Raw genomic sequence first — 17221 nt, forward strand, 5'->3', positions numbered from 1 at the left:
TCACATGGGATTTATGCATGTCAGAAGCCCTCTCAGGCTCTAGAAGAGACTCATGGCTATTTGGATAGGGAAACCCAGAATCAGTGTGCCCAATCATGGTCTAGAAAAGAAGGAAGGCAGACTTTGGTGCTCACATAGCCTTGGTTTTGAAACTTTTTGCTCCATGGGGCAGAATAGAGATGGAGAAGGTCATGAGAGGTCTTCTAAGCATTAGCTTTCAGAAAGAGGACTCTCTTGCTTAGGTGAAAAGCCAGTACTCCTCCTAAATCTCTCTAATACTTTTCCTTCTCTCCATTTCTCCACCATTGATGCAATTCAATATCTCATTCTCTGTTTCTAGGATTGTTGCATTGGTTTCCTGATTAGTCTTCCTATATATACTCTTGCCCTCTTTGAGTTCTTCCCCACATGGCAACCAGAATAACCTTTCTGAAGCACAAGTCAGATTATATCATTGAGCTAATAAATTCATTCCATGTCTTATCATGTATTTCGAATAAAAACCAGATACTTACTGTAGCTATGAGGACATACAAAGCCACCTCCTACTCTTGTTGCACTCACACTATACTCCCTCCAACTTGTTGTAGTGTCCTCAGTTTCTTTCATGCTGTTTTTTAAATTTTTTTTTTAATTTTAATTTTTTTCCCCACAAGTATTTGCACATGTCATTCCTTCTACCTGGAAAGCTACTTTTTTCCCTCTCATTATTCATATGCATTTAAAATATACTCAGCTCAGAATCACATCTCCACAATGGTCCTTTCAGATTCCCAGATGTATGCTATTGATAAAGAAAATGCTGGCCTGGCCTGTTGGGGCACACCTGTAATCCCAGTGGCTGGCGGGGGATGGGGAGGGTGCTGAGGCAAGAGGATTGCAAGTTCAAAGCCAGCCTCAGCAAAAGCAAGGCTCTAAGCAACTCACTGAGATGCTGTCTCTAAATAAAATACAAAATAGTCCTGGGGATGTGACTCAGTGGTCAAATGCCTCTGAGTTCATCCTTGTAACCCCTCCCCCCAGAAAAAGAAAGAAAATACTGCTTGAAATAGGAAAACTGTTTCATCCTTAAATAGTCAAGTCATCTACAGACTTTCAGTCATATTAGATAATCTATATCCCCATGGAACTTTTGTAGTTTTCTATGAGGATATTATTCTGTGGTGGTGGTGGGTCTTACAATATTAAAATGACCACATCCTTTTACTTAGCTTTGCCTGGAAACCCAAATAATTACAAATTCTGTTTTTCTTTTCTGCTTGCTAGACTGATTTTCTTTCCTTCTTAACATTCTGTAGGAAGTTCCATCATGTTCTAAGTTGGAGCCGTTTGCTTTTTTTATTTGTTCTTTTTAGCTATACATGACAGTAGGATGTATTTAATCAAATTATACATACATAGGATATAACTTATTCTATTTAGGATACCAATATTGTGATTGTAAATGATGCAAATTTTCCCTGATCATGTATTCAAGTAAAAGGCTGGAAAAGTTATGACTGATTAATTCAACTGTCGTTCCTTTTCTCTTCCCTCCTCTCATCCCTTTGTTTCCCTTTGTCTAATCCAGTGGATTTTTATTATTCCCCTCCTGAACCTTCCTTGTTTTCAGTTAGTATCCATAAATCAGAGAGAACATTTGGCCTTTATTTTTTGGGGGATTGGTTTATTTCACTTAGCATGATAGTCTCCAATTGCATCCATTTACTGGTAAGTGTCAGTATTTCATTCAACAGCTTGGCTATTGTGTTGTTGAGCTGCTACAAACATTGATGTGGCTGAGTCACTGTAGTATGTTGTTTTTAAGTCCTTTCAGTAAAGACTAAGGAGTGGATAACTGGGTCTAATGGTGGTTCCATTCCAAATTTTCTAAGGAATCTCCACATTGTTTTCCATAGTGGTTGCACCAAATTTCAGTCCCATCAACAATGTATGACTATGTCTTTTCCCCCACATCTTTGCCAACGTTTATTGTTACTTGCATTCTTTATAATTGCCATTCTGACTGGAGTGAGATGGAATCTCAGTAGTTTTAATTTGCATTTCTCTAATTGTTAGAGATGTTGTAATTTTTTTCATGTGTTTATTGACCATTCATATTTATTCTTCTGTGAAGTATTTGTTTAGTTCCTTCACACATTTGTTAATTGGGTTATTTATTCCTCTGGTGTTAAGTTTTTTGAGTTCTTTGAATATCTTGGAAATTCATGCCTTACTTATCTGAGAGGTACTGGTGGTAAAGATTTTCTCACATTCTGTAGAATCTCTGTTCACATTTTTGATTCTTCCTTTGCTGAGAAGAAGATTTTTAGTTTGATACCATCCCATTTATTGAGTCTTGATTTCAGTTCTTGTGCTTTGGTCTTGTTGAGGAATTCAGTTGCCAAACTGACATGTTGGAGAGTTGGGATTACTTTTCCTTCTAGAAGTGCAGAGTCTCTGGTCTAATGCCTAGGTCCTTGATCCATAGTTGCATTTTGTGCAGTGAGAGATACAGGGGTTCATTTTCATTCTATTACATATGGATTTCCAGCACCATTTGTAGAAGTGTCCATCTTTTCTCCAATGTATATTTATGGCACCTTTGTCTAGGATGAGGTAATTGTATTTATGTGGGTGTATTTCTGTGTCTTTTATTCTGTTCCATTGGTCTGCATGTCTGTTTTGGTGCTAATACCATACCATTTTTGTTATTATAACTCTGTAGTATACTTTGAAGTGTGGTATTGGGATGTCTCCTGCATCACTTTTCCCAGTAAGGATTGCTTTGGCTATTCTGGGTCTTTTATTTTTCCAAATGAATTTCATGATTGCTTTTTCTATTTCTGTAAAGAGCATATCTGGGATCTTTATAGGAATTGCATTAAATCTGTATAAGCACTTTTGGTAGTATGGCCATTTTGATAATATTATTTTTGCCTATCCAGGAACATGGGAGATCTTTCCAATCTGAAGTCTTTTTCAATTTCTTTCTTTAGTGTCCTGTAGTTTTCATTATAGAGGTCTTTCACCTCTTTTGTTAGTTGATTCCAAAATGTTTTATTTTCTTTGAGGCTATTATGAATGAGAGAGTTTTTCTAATTTCTCTTTCAGCTGATATATCCTTGGTGTATAGAAATGCCATTATTTAATTGGTGTTAATTTTATATCCTGCTACTTTGCTGAATTTGTTTATGAGTTCTAGAAGCTTTCTAGTGATATTTTTTTGGGTTTTCTAAATGCAGAATCATGTTGTCAGTAAACAGGGATAGTTTGAGCTCTTGTTTTCCTATTCCTATCCTTTTACTTTCTTTGTTTTGTCTGATTGCTCTGGCTAGGGTTTGGAGAACTATGTTGAATAGGAATGGTGAAAGAGGGCATTCCTGTCTTGTTACAGTGTTGGAGAGGGAATGCTTTCATTTTTTTCTCCATTTAGAATGATATTGGTTTTGGGTTTAGCATATATAAGTTTTACAATGTTGAGGTATGTTCTTACTATCCCTAGCTTTTCTAGTGTTTTGAGCATGAATGGATGGATGCTAAATTTTGTCAAATGCTTTTTCTGCATCTATTGAGATAATCATGTGATTCTTGTTTTTAAGTTTATTGATGTGTTGAACTGCTTTTATTGATTTCTCTGTGTGGAACCAATCTTGCATCCCTGGAATGAACCCCACTTGATCATGGTGTACTATGTTTTTAAGTTGTTTTTGTATGCAATTTGCCAATATTTTATTGAGAATTTTTGTATCAGTGTTCTTCAGGGATATTTCTGATGTTTTCTTTCCTTGATGTGTCTTTGTCTGGCTTTTGTATCAATGTGATATTAGCTTCATAGAATGAGTTTAAAAGGGTTCCCTCCTTTTCTATTTCATGGAATAATTTGAGAATCATTGATGTAAGTCCTCATTTAAAGGTCCTGTAGAACTCAGCTGAGAACCATCTGATCCTGGGATTTTCTTTGTTGGTAGCCTTCAAATGGCATCTTCAACTTGATTGCTTAAAATTTCTAAGTCCATTCTATTTTAATGGAATATAGATTTTCAAAGTAGCTTCTGATTATCATCTCTATTTTGGTCATGTCATGGTGATATTTCATTTCTCATCATGAATTTTGTTTATTTGGGTTTTTCTCTTTTTATTTGTTATATTGGCTAAGAGTTTAGCAATGTTGTTTATCTTTTCAAAGAACAAACTTTTTGTTTCTTTGATTTTTTTGAATTTTTAGTTTGTTTCACTTTAATTAAATTTGGCTCTTATTTTTATTGTTTTCTGTCTTCTACTGCTTTTGGTGCTGGTTTGTTCCTCTTTTTCTAGGGCTTTGTGTTGTGATGTTAAGTTATTTATTTGGTGATTTTCTTCTCTTTTAATGAATAAGCTCAATACACTGAAATTTCCTCTTAGAACTACCTTCATAGTGTCCCATGGATTTTGATATGTTGTATTGCTATTCTCATTTAATTCTAAGTATTTTTAAAATTTCATCCCTGATTTCCTCAGCTATCCATTATTCATTCAATAGTGTATTATTTCATCTCCATGAGTTTGAGTAGCTTCTATTTTAAATTTTATCATTAATTTCTAATTTTATTCCATTATGATCTGATAGAATGCAAGGTATTATCTCTGTTTTTTTGTATTTTCTAAGAGTTGCTTTGTGGACTCAGATGTGGTCTATTTTAGAGAATGTTTCATGTGCTGCTGAAAAGAAAGTGTAATGAGTGTTGATGGATAAAATAATATATACATGTCTGTTAAGTCTAAATTAATAAATATATTAATTTAGTATATATAAATTATATATATATATATATATATATATATATATATATATATATATATACACTGTATGCCTTCTTTCTTTAGTTTTTGGTTTGAAGATCCATCCATTGGTGAGAGAGGCATGTCAAAGTCATCCAGTATTATTGTGTTGTGATCTATTTGATTCTTGAAATTATTAAGGGTTTGTTTTATGTACATAGATATTCCATTGGTTTGGGGCATAAATGTTTAAGATTGTTATGTCTTGTTGAAGTACAGTTTCCTTAGGCAGTATGAAATAGCTTTCTTTATCCCTTCTGATTAATTTTGACTTGAAGTCCACTTTATCAGATATAAGAATAGAAACTCCCTGCTTGGTTGTTATGTCCATATGAATGATACATTTTTGCTACACTATAACCTTCAGTTTGTGGATATCTTTGCCTATGAGGGGAATCTCTTGGAAACATCATATTCTTGATTCTCCTTGTCTTGTTTTTTAATCTAATCTGCCAGTCTTAGGTTTTTTGAATAATGAGTTTAGGCCATATACATTCAAAATTATTATTAAGAAATTATTCTCATTGCCTGTCATTTTGAATTCTTTCTGGTTTTTAATTTGAAGTAGCTTCTTTTCTGATTGTATATACTTCCAGTGTAGTTTCCCCTTTGCTGGATCTCATTTTTATTTTTTATTTCTTCTTCATGAAATATTTAGTTGAGAATCTTTTATAGTGTAGGCTTTTTGATTGTGAATTTGCTTATCATGAAAGGTTTTTATTTCTTTGTTAAATCTGAAGCGTAGTTTTGCAGCCTGTAGTATTTTGGCAGGCATTTGTTTTCTTTTAGTGTTTGGTATGTATTATTCCAAACCTCCTGCTTTAAGGGTCTGAATTGACAAGTCAGCTGAGACCCAAATTGGTTTCCCTCAAAATGTTGCTTGATTTCTTTCTCTTTGTCAGCCTTTAGAATTCTACCCTTAATTTGTATGTTAGTCATCCTCATAATAATGTGCCTTGGTGTGGGTCTGTTGACACTGTGTATATTTGGGGTCCTGTATGCTTCTTATATTTGATAGTCCAGTTCATTCTTAGAGTTTTGGAAATTTTCAGACATTATTTCATTGAAAAGATTGTGCATTCCTTTGGATTATATCTCTGAGCATTTGTCTATTCTGATAAATCTTAACTTTGGTGTTATTATTATTATTATTTTGCATGCCCATTTTATTTTCAAGATTATATATTTTGTCTTCACTGTCTGAGCCTATGTCTTCTAGTTGGTCTAGTCTGCTGGTGATACTTTCTAATGAATTTTTTAATTTGATTTATTGATTCTTTCATTTCCTCAATTCTTGTTTGTTTGTTTCAGAATCTCTATTTCTTTATCCACATATTATTTTGTTACCTATAATTCCTCCCTTACATCAGCCTTCACCTCACATATCAATTTAACTCTGAATTCCTTCTCTGACATTTCCTCCACTGTGGTGTTGATGGGTTCTGTTTTTAATGTATTTTGTTTATTTTAGGCAATTGGTTCCGTTGCTATTTCATGTTATTTTAATGTCTAGCCATCTAACAGTTGATTTTGAGGCAGTAGAGTTTCTACCTTGTAGACATAAGAGTGTCCCTGAAGGTTTCCAGTATTTCACAGTTTAGGTGGAGATAGATAATAACAACAACTTATCCAGACAATTACAGGATTAAACCAAGTGCCTCTTATAATGAAATCTACAATGCCAATTGTTACAATACTGAGAGATGATATGATTAGTTATTGCCCACGGTGAAATCAGTAAGTTTACATAAGGGTTTACATTGTCTTGTGATATCCAGTGAAATAATAGAAGTGATATAGGATATGATGATTATGAAGGAGGAAGAGCAAAAATATAGGTAAAAAATTAAATAATGAGTGAAAGAGAGAACACTAGAGGTTGGCTGTTAGTGGAGGAAAAGGAAGAAAGAGAGTAAAAGGAAATTGATAAATGAGAGAAAATTAAAATAAAATAAAAAATAGAATTAAAAAAAACTAAAAGAAAGAAAAAATAAAATATACAAAATAGAAATAACAGTTTACAAAAACAAAATTGATAGATTCTAATCAAACATGTTAGTCTTTGAAATATTGATCCATGAAAAAGAATTGCATTCCAATAAAATGGTAGAAAGGAAAAGAAAAATGAATATATGAGTAAGTAAATGTATCCAGTTAAAGATAGAGTTATTTAAGAGGAAAAGAAAGTGATATGGGGCAGAAGAAAATGCTTTTAAGATTCAAGAGGTGAATAGGGTCTATGAAGAGGCTACAGGAAGTATTATTAACAGGTGAGAACAAACAAACAAACAAAATAAGTAAAGAAAAAATAGACATAATAGAGTTAAATGTAACATAAGAGAAAGAGCAGTACAGTTTGGCTGTTAAAAAGAGAGAAGTATAAATAAAGGAAAATAGAGTTGTGAAGGAGTCAATAGGAAGTCAATCCAACATATACTAATTCATGACCTAATCTTACCAAATAAAAAATAATAATAATAAAACTGAAAAATAAGAAACTTAAAAAAAAGTGTGAATAATTTTTTAAAAAGCTACCTTAAGGAAATGCTAAAGGCTAAAAACACAACAGAAGCAAATATGTATATGTATAAACTCATACATGTTCTTCATTTGTTAATCAGTATACATTCAAAAAGAAATCAAAACGTACCAAAAGCAAAAACAAATTAGCAGAATAGTCAATTAAAGGTTTGTTTGCTTTTTTTCTTTTTTTCTTTTGTTTTGTTTTTTCCAGGATACTCTTTTTGTTTTTTGAATTTCAAGAGTTGGAGGGAGGATTTGAGGACTGAACTCAGCCACTCAGCGCCATTCAGTTTCTCCCATCTGCAGGTCTTTCTCCCAATGGATTCAATAAAGTGGAGGAGGGGAGCACAGACTTTCTCTGGCCTCTCTTTTAATGCCTCATCTTTAATGCCCCCAGGCAATATGATTTCCACGCCAGAGACTCCTGATTTCTAGACTCACTTTAGATCTTGCAGTTTGGGCTGCTGGATTCCCGTGATATGATGGTTTTAGCTTGGATTTCCAGGATCCAAGCACCAGGTTTGAGTTCATGCCGCTTTCACATGGAGATGTTTAAGTCTATGAACCCTGTGCAGGGCTGGCTCACCATACCTTTTGCTTACCAGTTTATTTGGCCAAATAGCCTCTGGGTCTGCCCAGGGTGATCTGCCCCTCTGATTCTAGGGTTCCCCACACCAAGATATTTCAGGACTTTTAGATCATTTCAAGCCTTGTATTTTTCTGTTTTCTTTTTCCCCCACCCAACTCTCACCTGGAGCTCAGCTCCAATTCAGTTCCTTAGCCTTGTCTGGTGTTCACCAACTTTTCCAAGGTTTAAGGCTTTCTCTCCCATGTTGAGTATAAGCACAGTGGCTTTTTCTCCCCCCTTTTTTTCCACTTCTTGGAGATGTAGTTTCCTTGCTATTTGAGTCTTGGAGTTGTGAGATCTGCCTCTTCCCGTTAATCTGCCATCTTTCCAGTTTGCTTTAATCTTTAATCAAACATATAGAAATTGCACATCTTGATCCTCCTTACCTCCCTCAGTACTCTGCTGACTCATTCCATTTCTGCAGGCAAAATTCTTTCACAAGTAAAAATGAACTCATGAACAATTTGAAATTCAACAGTCTCTTTAATTGCATATGTAGCTGAAGGGGTTAGAGCCCACAGATCTGATTTATGGACAAGATTGCCTTTCTCCAAGTCCTAACTTGTATTCTACATGTATAGTAACTTATAATGTTGCACTATAATTATCTTCCAATGTTTGTTGAACTGTGTGCTCCTTGAAGTCAGGGAATGTGCCTTATTAATCTTTTGTATCCTCAGAGTCTAATAAGGCTTGGCATATAGGGGACACTCAATAAATTTTAAACCTGAATAAGAGACACCACTGAAAGTATGGAACGTTATTTAGTGCCTTCTGCCCTGTCAACAAGAACACTGTGGTTCTTAAATAAATAGTTACCTAACCGTTTACTTCACATTTCTCAATTATTTACTCTGTAGATAAATTCAGTTCAGTGTCAGTTTCTAGCTGCAGACTTGAACATGTAGATTTCTATATATATCTCCATGCTATATGAGTCAAATTGTGTTAAATTATCTTTAAGGCAATAATCTAAACAAAGTGTTTGCTGTGATGCCAGGGCATTGTTTGCTTCAGATACCATCATTCCTGATGTGCTCCCACCCTACCCCAATATTCTATATAGCTGCAAAAAGAAGTTTGGACTAATCAATACCACCACTTGCTTTTAAGGCATTAAATGCAGAAAGGCTAACATATAATTTTAATGCATGAAAACATAAATTGTGCAAATAAAAATTGAAATTACATTGAAATAGTAATTATATGTATTTAAACTACTTATTGAAGCTGTTAATGCTTAATATACTTGCCATGTCACAACTATAAATCTGAAGCATTTTGAAAGGACATTACCATTATCAACATCCCATGTTACTGAAATTAGTTCTTTATTCTATTTGAATATGTTCTTGTCACAGTGTATTAAGTGGACTATTTTTAGAAAATACCTTCAAACCCACATACATTATTCTAATAAGAGAAATTTTTCTATTCAATGTCTATATAATTAAAAACTAATTTGAATAATTTAAAACTTATACAACCTATAATCATATTTAAAAATCACTTTAAAACATTTACATTAAGTAGTTTTACTATAATTAAGCTAGAGCAGAAAATAGACCAATTATTTATTTGATCTATTTTTTTAAAAAAAATATTCTTAGTTGTATATGGACACCTTTATTTTATTTATTTTTACGTGGTGCTCAGGATCAAACCCAGTGCCTCACACATGTAGGCAAGCACTCTACCACTGAGCTATAATCCCAGTCCTAGATCTATTTTTTAAATGTTTCAAGTTTTTTTTTTTAGATCAGATAATTTATTTTTCAATGTTATCCCATATGGAGCTACTTGAAAAGATACAAGAATTCCAGGACTTAAATTCCCAGCTTCAGCCAGGGAGCATGTTGGGAACGATTTAGCTAAAACCACTGGAAGATCACAAAACACTGACAATTTGTTAAACTTTAGAAGATACTCAGGAGAAAAAATTTTTTACCTTGTAGTGAAAACATTCTGAATCTGATCCACTAAAATTTAAGGAATGGAACATTCTAGCTATACAAACTTAGTACAAATTATGAAAGTTTACTTTTGTAACTTTAAACTTCTTTTAGTTAGTAAGTCTCTTGATTTGTATTTGGAAAAAATATGGAATGTGAATAAACTCTCAATAGTGCATTCATTTCTGCTTGATTTCTGTCTTAGCTATCATTATGAGTGGAGTCACTAATATTAAATTGTTTCTATGTTTATATATTCTATTTGCTGTTAATTTTTGAAAAAATTGATATGCACAGATTAGAGGCATTAGCTATATTTTTCTTTCAGAAAAGTTTGATAAAAAAGTATGGGAAACTCTCATTTTATTAATACTGTTTAGAAAGTTTGCATATTTCCTTTCTTAAAAATGTTATAATGCCTGCAAAGCAACTGTTTAGTTTAGGAATGGACAAGCTCTCCAACTTGAGCCCCAATTTCCTAACTTGTTACATTTTTCCCCACCATTTAGGACCTTGTCTCATTTAATAAACCCATCACATGGGAAGCATGGAATCATGAAGTATTCAAGGTAGAAGGATCCTTAGGGATAATTTGATCCAAGTTGATCCATATAACATAGAGATATACATAAATCTACCTGTACAAGCCTGAAGCTAGAAATTATACTGAACTGAATGAAACCACAGAGTAAAATAATCAAGAAATTTAAAGTAAATGGTTAGTAAATCTGAGTGGAAATAGACAAAAATTCCAGAGGCTCAATCTAAACTAAGAAAAGGGCAAAAACAAGCAAACAAAAAACCAGGAACCCTTCACCAAGGGAGTTTTGGGGGAAAGTAAGAGAAAGGACAAGCCAAAGATGATAATTGTGTGTGTGTGTGTGTGTGTGTGTGTTTGTGTATGTTTATAAATACCTAGACAATAGTGCTTTATTGAAAATATTAGTTTAAATAAATATAAAATTGTTGTGTAAAATGAGTGTTTCAAAATACAATTCTATAGGTATAAATTATCTTTTAGTAAAAGAGCAACTATGAGCAAAATTATGTATTTAGATTTGGGTATCAAAACAGCAAGGATTAAGAAGTATGGCTATGTAAGCCCTCCCACCCTTCATAACCATTATTAGGGGGCAGTTAATACAGTTTTACTTGAACATACATAGAGTTTTCATTGATCACTTGAATATTTGATTTTCTTTTTTTCTTTTTATTTTTTATGAGAAAAGTTAATAAATACCAAAATAACTGTAGTAATTGACTCTGCACAGATGTACTCTGAAGTCACGTAACACTTTGCTTGGTCAGAACTTGACACACTGAGTGTAAACATACAGTCTTTGACTATTCACAATTACGTAACAGTGAAGGGGCAAAGTTAGAATGGCAGATTATTTTCTGTAGTACATTTTTGTAACTAATATTTCTTGATCAACACTGACTTCATTTTATATTTTTCTGGTCAAAACAGCAGCAAAAACAAGAACTGCTTTCTTATTCTTGAATGAAGCATTATTTTCCATTTCAAAATGATAGCACTGACCCAGCACTTGCCTCCTCTTAATGAGTTGTCTCCTTTTTGTAGGCCCTCTCTGTGGTCAGGTTTCCTAACATTAGTATAAATGATTACAAAAAAGAAAAAAGAAAAGAAAAGAAAAGTGACCCTTGAAATGTGTCACAGGGAGATAGAGGAAGAAAGGACAGGAAAGGGGAGGACAAGACCATAGTACACAGAAAACAGACCAGGAGCAGCTTTGACTGCTGTTGATAGCTTCGGCTACAGATTTGAAATGTTTGTCATTCTGCATCTACACAAAGAAAATTGTACTACACAAAAGGAGAAAACGACAGGGGCTGAAAATAGAGGAGACAGTCTGCACTGTCATTTAAAAGTGATCATTGCTATTTTCCTCCTAACAGAAAAATTATTCCAAAAGGGAACAGTTAGAGAAAATCCAAAACAGAGAAAACTGGTAGGGATCTGGGCTTCAATATCTGGAGGCTTGGAAGCAGGAACCTGATCAGTGACAAGACTAGGTTCAGGGGGCATGCCTACCAATGGACCTCAATTTTCCATTGCTGAGGTGGATCTTGTACACCTGCAGATACAGAAAAGGCATTAAAGTGCAGTATGAAATACAAAAAAAAAAAAAAAAAAAAGATGCTTTCTAAAGAGATAAATTGCCAATTTTTCTTAAAAAAATATTTTCTAATTTAGTTGAGTAAAAATAGTTTGCAGACATAATTGCAGTATGAAAACTGGAGCTCAGAGCTGCTTTGGTTTTCTCCATAGCACAGTAATAGCAGTATTACTGGAGAACACTAAATAAATTGGCTTGTGGTATATACTCTGCACAGTGGTATGAGAATCTGGAGATTTCTTAAAATTTATGCCTCAAAGTGTGTTTTAAAAAGCTATTTAAATGTAGACATTTACCTCAGATAATTTTATTTTATTTCACTAACAAATGTGCATATGTATATATGAAGTAATGGTATTGTTCTAGCAGCAAAACTGGTTTTGGATGTTGTATATAAACATAAAATTGAGGAAGTTAATTGTCTCCACATGGTGTAACTTAATAAGTAAATAATTTTTGTACCAAATCAGCAGGGCTTTTTTTTTCTTAATATCTGTCTTAGTTGTAGATAGACACAATAACTTTATTTTATTTATTTATTTTTATGTGGTGCTAAGGATCTAACCCAGTGCCTTACACATGCTAGGTAAGCGCTCTACCACTGAGCTACAACCCTAGCCCTAAAACAGGTTTTTATATCACCAGATATATTTCTCACAGGAGCATTGTGGGTAAGTCTGAATGTTCTAGATGTAAATTAAGAATGCTTCTAAATGTAATTATTAGACCAGTTATATCAAAGAAATTCAACATGAACTATACATTCTGACTGATTCTTGGAAATCATTTCTAACATCGGTGATTAGTTAAGGAAGAAGAAAATGAAAGAGCACTTTCCAAAATATAAAATGTAACATAGCAGTAAAATACAAATGTTAAAAGCACTTTATAGGGAGGGGGAACCCACCACATCTAAAGCTAAAAAAGAAAGAAAGAAAGAGAGAGAGAGAGAGAGAGAGAGAGAGAAAGAAAGAAAGAAAATTAAATTAAAGACAGAGGAAAATGTGGATGGGCACCTGTCCAACAATCTCATGAAAACTCAGAGCTCTAGCACTCATTTAGGGTGTTTTCTTCTTTCTTTCTTAGTGTGTGGTATCCCAGGTCCCCACCTGGCCATCCCTGCCCTGCATCTAGAGTGCCTGCATCCTTTCAATCACCTTTTTGTGGTGGCAGAGCTCAGCTTCCTTTCCAGCAATATGTGGTTTTTATTCAGGTTGTAGTTCTCCACTTTGCTGCCTCCTCTTTTGAGCCTCATAGAATGGAGGTTTTAATGGTGAAGGCCCTGGCTCACTCACTGGAGATCCAGGATGTGGGTGATGCAAATTGTTCTCAGCTCCAGAAAGATGTGTTCTGAGTTCTCCACCTCCACAGTACCCATGGGTGGAGGTGGCCTCTGATTTTCTTGCCCTTGGTTCCTATCAACTGATTGGATCCAACCACAGAGGGCGGGAAACTGACTTTAAGTCTAGTCTTCTCCTTAAAATCTATATCTTCATCTGACTCTTCATCAGGTGAGTGATGGATCTTGGTGCTATGTTCTTCAATTCATCCAGCAACCTGTTTTATTTTTTCAACTGCTCCAGTTCCTTTAGAGTGAGAGTGGGAGCTATTGCAATGACTGGCACACCTTATTGTGCACTGTCTTCATAAATGTCACTTCTAAGGGCTTAACTTTCCAAATGGTGAAATAAGACAAAAGCCTCAGTAGTCTAGGTTATGAATGATGTGCTGTCGACTCAAGCCCCTCTTGTCATGCAGGTACCCTTTACACTCTCATCAATGTAGGAGATAATCTTCTTAAAATAATTTCTGCTATTGATGGCATCACCATAGCTGGGTGTGTTCACTAGTGTAAGGCAAATCCTGAGTCCCTCCTGACCTCCTTTCAATCTCAAAAGTTGAAACTGCAATTTGGACAGTTCTTTCAATTTTCTGTGCACCCTCAGGCATGATTCTTTCTGGGCAGAGATCTGTAAGAAATAGGTTGTTGATAAGAGTTGATTTCCTAGACTTGAACACCATTATAGTGAACTGCACATTTTTTTTTCACTCATTTTCCATGACTTGATTGGGAATATTGCAAATCTAGTGCAGCCATTTCTGGATATATAAGTTGAGCTAGTTGTTACTTAGACACCTTTCATAATGTTTCCTCTCTTAGTGGATCAGTTAAAGAAGAGGTGAATATTGACTACACCATGGGCTTGCCCCTGTATCTTGATTTTTGTGATGTAAACTTTTCTCTTTCTCATCCCTAAAAACACCTTCAGCAAATTCTATATTTCTCATTAATCCAAGTGGATATTTTGGAGACATTTTAGGGTTTATGGGAGTAATATTGGAAAAATGATATTTGGATTATAATTTTTAGTTGCATTGGAAAAGCCTGTATAAGTTTATACATTTTGAGCAACTGTCTTAATTTTTATTAGGAGATATATCTCCTTTAGTGAATATGAAATTAAAATTCTTATGTTTCTCTAAGTTACTCTGATTCTTTAATCTTTTACTCTTCTACTATTATGTATTTTTAGAAAATACTTCAGGCCATTCATGATAGGTAGGGTCTGCATATGTACATTGTATCTTGAATGAATGCTAGGAAAAGATTTTCCTTTCCCCTGTGTTTTCTCTAAATAAGTCCAAATTTCCTGGTTTTTGGAATGACTATAATCGCAATGGTTGTTTTAGAAATTCCCTTAAAATACCAAGGATATTACTAGGTATTGTTGTCATGTTTCATGTCTCTGTTTCACTTTATTTCCAAGAGGAAATCCATGATTAGTAATCTCTCCCAGAGGGATATGGCATAATCCTGGGCCAAGCAGATTTCCATGTCGGGAGCAAGCCTGGTTTGAATGGCTCTGTGAAAAGCTTGAGGAATCCCAGGGTGGGTGGAAGGTATAAGTTTAAGGTTATGATTGAGGTGGTAAGGAAGTGAGACTAGTCTAATGAGATATGTCATGTTCTTTCAACCAGTGCCTTTTCTACCTTGTTAAAATGAATGAAAAACAAAGGACAAAAGGAATAAAGGCTCAGGTTTATTTCCAGTTATATTTGCTTTTCAATTGGGATATTTTTTTCTCTTCTCAGTGATTAACACACAATTATACTTTCCAAATAAAGTAGTTTTCTAACTACTCTCTATTTTTAACCTCTCCAATAAACATAAGAAAACATTTAAAAATTATTGAAGCTATTTTTTTTCTATTTAGGTGAAATTTAGACTCTCTAAACCATATTTAAAATTTTTAGTTTAAATGTTTGCATTTACCTTCATGCCAAAGTTCTCTGATGATTTACTAAATATAAAGTTTAAAAATTTGAAGAATAGGATATTTATAAATAACCAACAATGATGGGGCTTTATTACTCCTAGTACAAATGTATATGCAGAATTCACACCAGGATTTTCAGAGAAAAAGGCAAGAATTCTTACTTTGAGAATCTACAAAACACAAATGTTCAGAATTTTCTTATTAATTAAGATGAAATTTATGCATGGAGATAATGTTAAGAATTATTTATTTTAATTTCTCAATTATCAAATAATCATTAATAAGGATACATGCATGCAAACCACCATATTGGTACTGTTAAGGAAAGATTATTTCAGGTATTATCATTTTATATTTTAAAGATATTGAATCTTTATTAAATATAGAAAAATCCATTCAAAGTTCCTACTCTATCATAATGAATCATTTTTAAAGGTTTTTGATATTTATCATTGTATTGCATAATAACTTATTACAATATCAAGTAGATAGATATTATTCTTTTTGTTTGTTAAATAAAAAAATATGCATAAAGTATATATGTGAGTGACAAATGCATGAATTTGTGAATTAGTAATATGAATATATTCAGTGATGTGATTGCATGCCTGCTTATATATCTGGGCTCACATGAGGAAAAGGCTAGGTTTGGCCACTGACTTCAAATAATTATCACCCATTCCTTGGAGGAGGTTAAAAGAACAATTCATAATTTATCAAAGAAAGAATTATCTTCTCTGTTTTTCTATAGAAGTTCAGATCAGTTTCCTTTTTTCATTTCCAATGTAAGTTTTCTGGCTTTTTAAAAAGTAGTTTTCTCCAATGGAAATAATTTCATGAGCAAATCTTCTTTAACTTTTGTTCATTTTTGGCCTGAAAGGCCAGGCTGGTATTGCCTTTCAGAACTCCTTTGAGTCACTGAAACAAAGACAAAAACAGAAACAAATCAATAAAAACTCCTCTGTCTCTCTCATCTATTCTAGGCTCTTCTGTGCATAACTATTTAAAGTAAGGTCATAGAAAATATATATCTTTCATTATAAAGTATCTCTTGAGTATTTTTATTATTTTCTGTACCTGTACGTGTCAGGGACATTTTGACTGACTCAGTTATTTAGTTAAGTTATTTAGTTAAGGCTTGTTATTTAGGCCATAGCTAGGATGGAAACATTGAACTTGTTAATATCTATTTTAGTTGTTATTGTTTCTATGCTTTTCTCCTAGTTTGTGTTTGAGGCAAAAATATGACTCTTTTTTTTTTTCCAGATGGTTTCAAAAGAAATAGAAGCCCTATAAGATGTCTCTGCATATAAATTTTTCATTACTTTTAGATAAAAAGCATACTTGGAATTAATAGTAGTAGATGCAATTTGGATCTTAACTCTTATTTAATATGTCTTATTTCCAAGGAGAATCATTGGGTTGATTGCATTTTTGCAAACATCACAAACCAAAATGTTCAAATGGGAAATAGCAGATAAAGAACATGGTAATGAATAATAGGTACAAATCGTTTAAACTGTTATGTAAAATTTGATAAGGTGTTTTACATAACTTTAATAAATTGACAAAGTGTCGTGGAGAAAACAGTTCCAGATGGCAAACATATGCAAGGGATCTAGTTAAACAATTTTTTTGGCAAGAATCTTATGATTTTGTAATCAGTTGGGAGCCAATGAAATACAAAGATGAGTCTAGTTAATAATCTACAATTATTGGTTAAAGAAGTATATTAGGGCTAATTTCCCTGCATTCATCCTACCTTTTCTATCAACCTCACAAGCCTTTGGCACAATGAAGTGGGTAACCTTTATTTCCCTTCTCTTTCTCTTCAGCTCTGCTTATTCCAGGGGTGTGTTTCGTAGAGAAGCAGGTAAGAATTCTGTTTTTCCTTTGTAC

General features: G+C 33.6%; 1 protein-coding gene and 1 pseudogene across 2 annotated transcripts in view; one reads left to right on the plus strand and one right to left on the minus strand.

Moving 5' to 3' along the window:
• Positions 1–13174: 13174 nt before the first annotated feature.
• LOC107158770 lies at positions 13175–15324 on the minus strand (annotated as a pseudogene).
• A 1585-nt stretch (positions 15325–16909) lies between these two features.
• The window catches only part of LOC107158776 (albumin-like), a 34287-nt gene continuing 33975 nt past the window's right edge, over positions 16910–17221 (plus strand). For both annotated transcript variants that reach the window (XM_048785780.1, XM_015505263.2), the window contains exon 1: positions 16910–17195. In XM_048785780.1, coding sequence (XP_048641737.1) covers positions 17117–17195 — 79 coding nt within the window. In that variant the 5' untranslated portion in view covers positions 16910–17116. The remainder of the gene's footprint in view (positions 17196–17221) is intronic.

The sequence above is a fragment of the Marmota marmota genome, unplaced genomic scaffold, assembly GCF_001458135.2.
Source record: "Marmota marmota marmota unplaced genomic scaffold, marMar, whole genome shotgun sequence".
NCBI classification, from domain to species: Eukaryota; Metazoa; Chordata; class Mammalia; order Rodentia; family Sciuridae; genus Marmota; species Marmota marmota.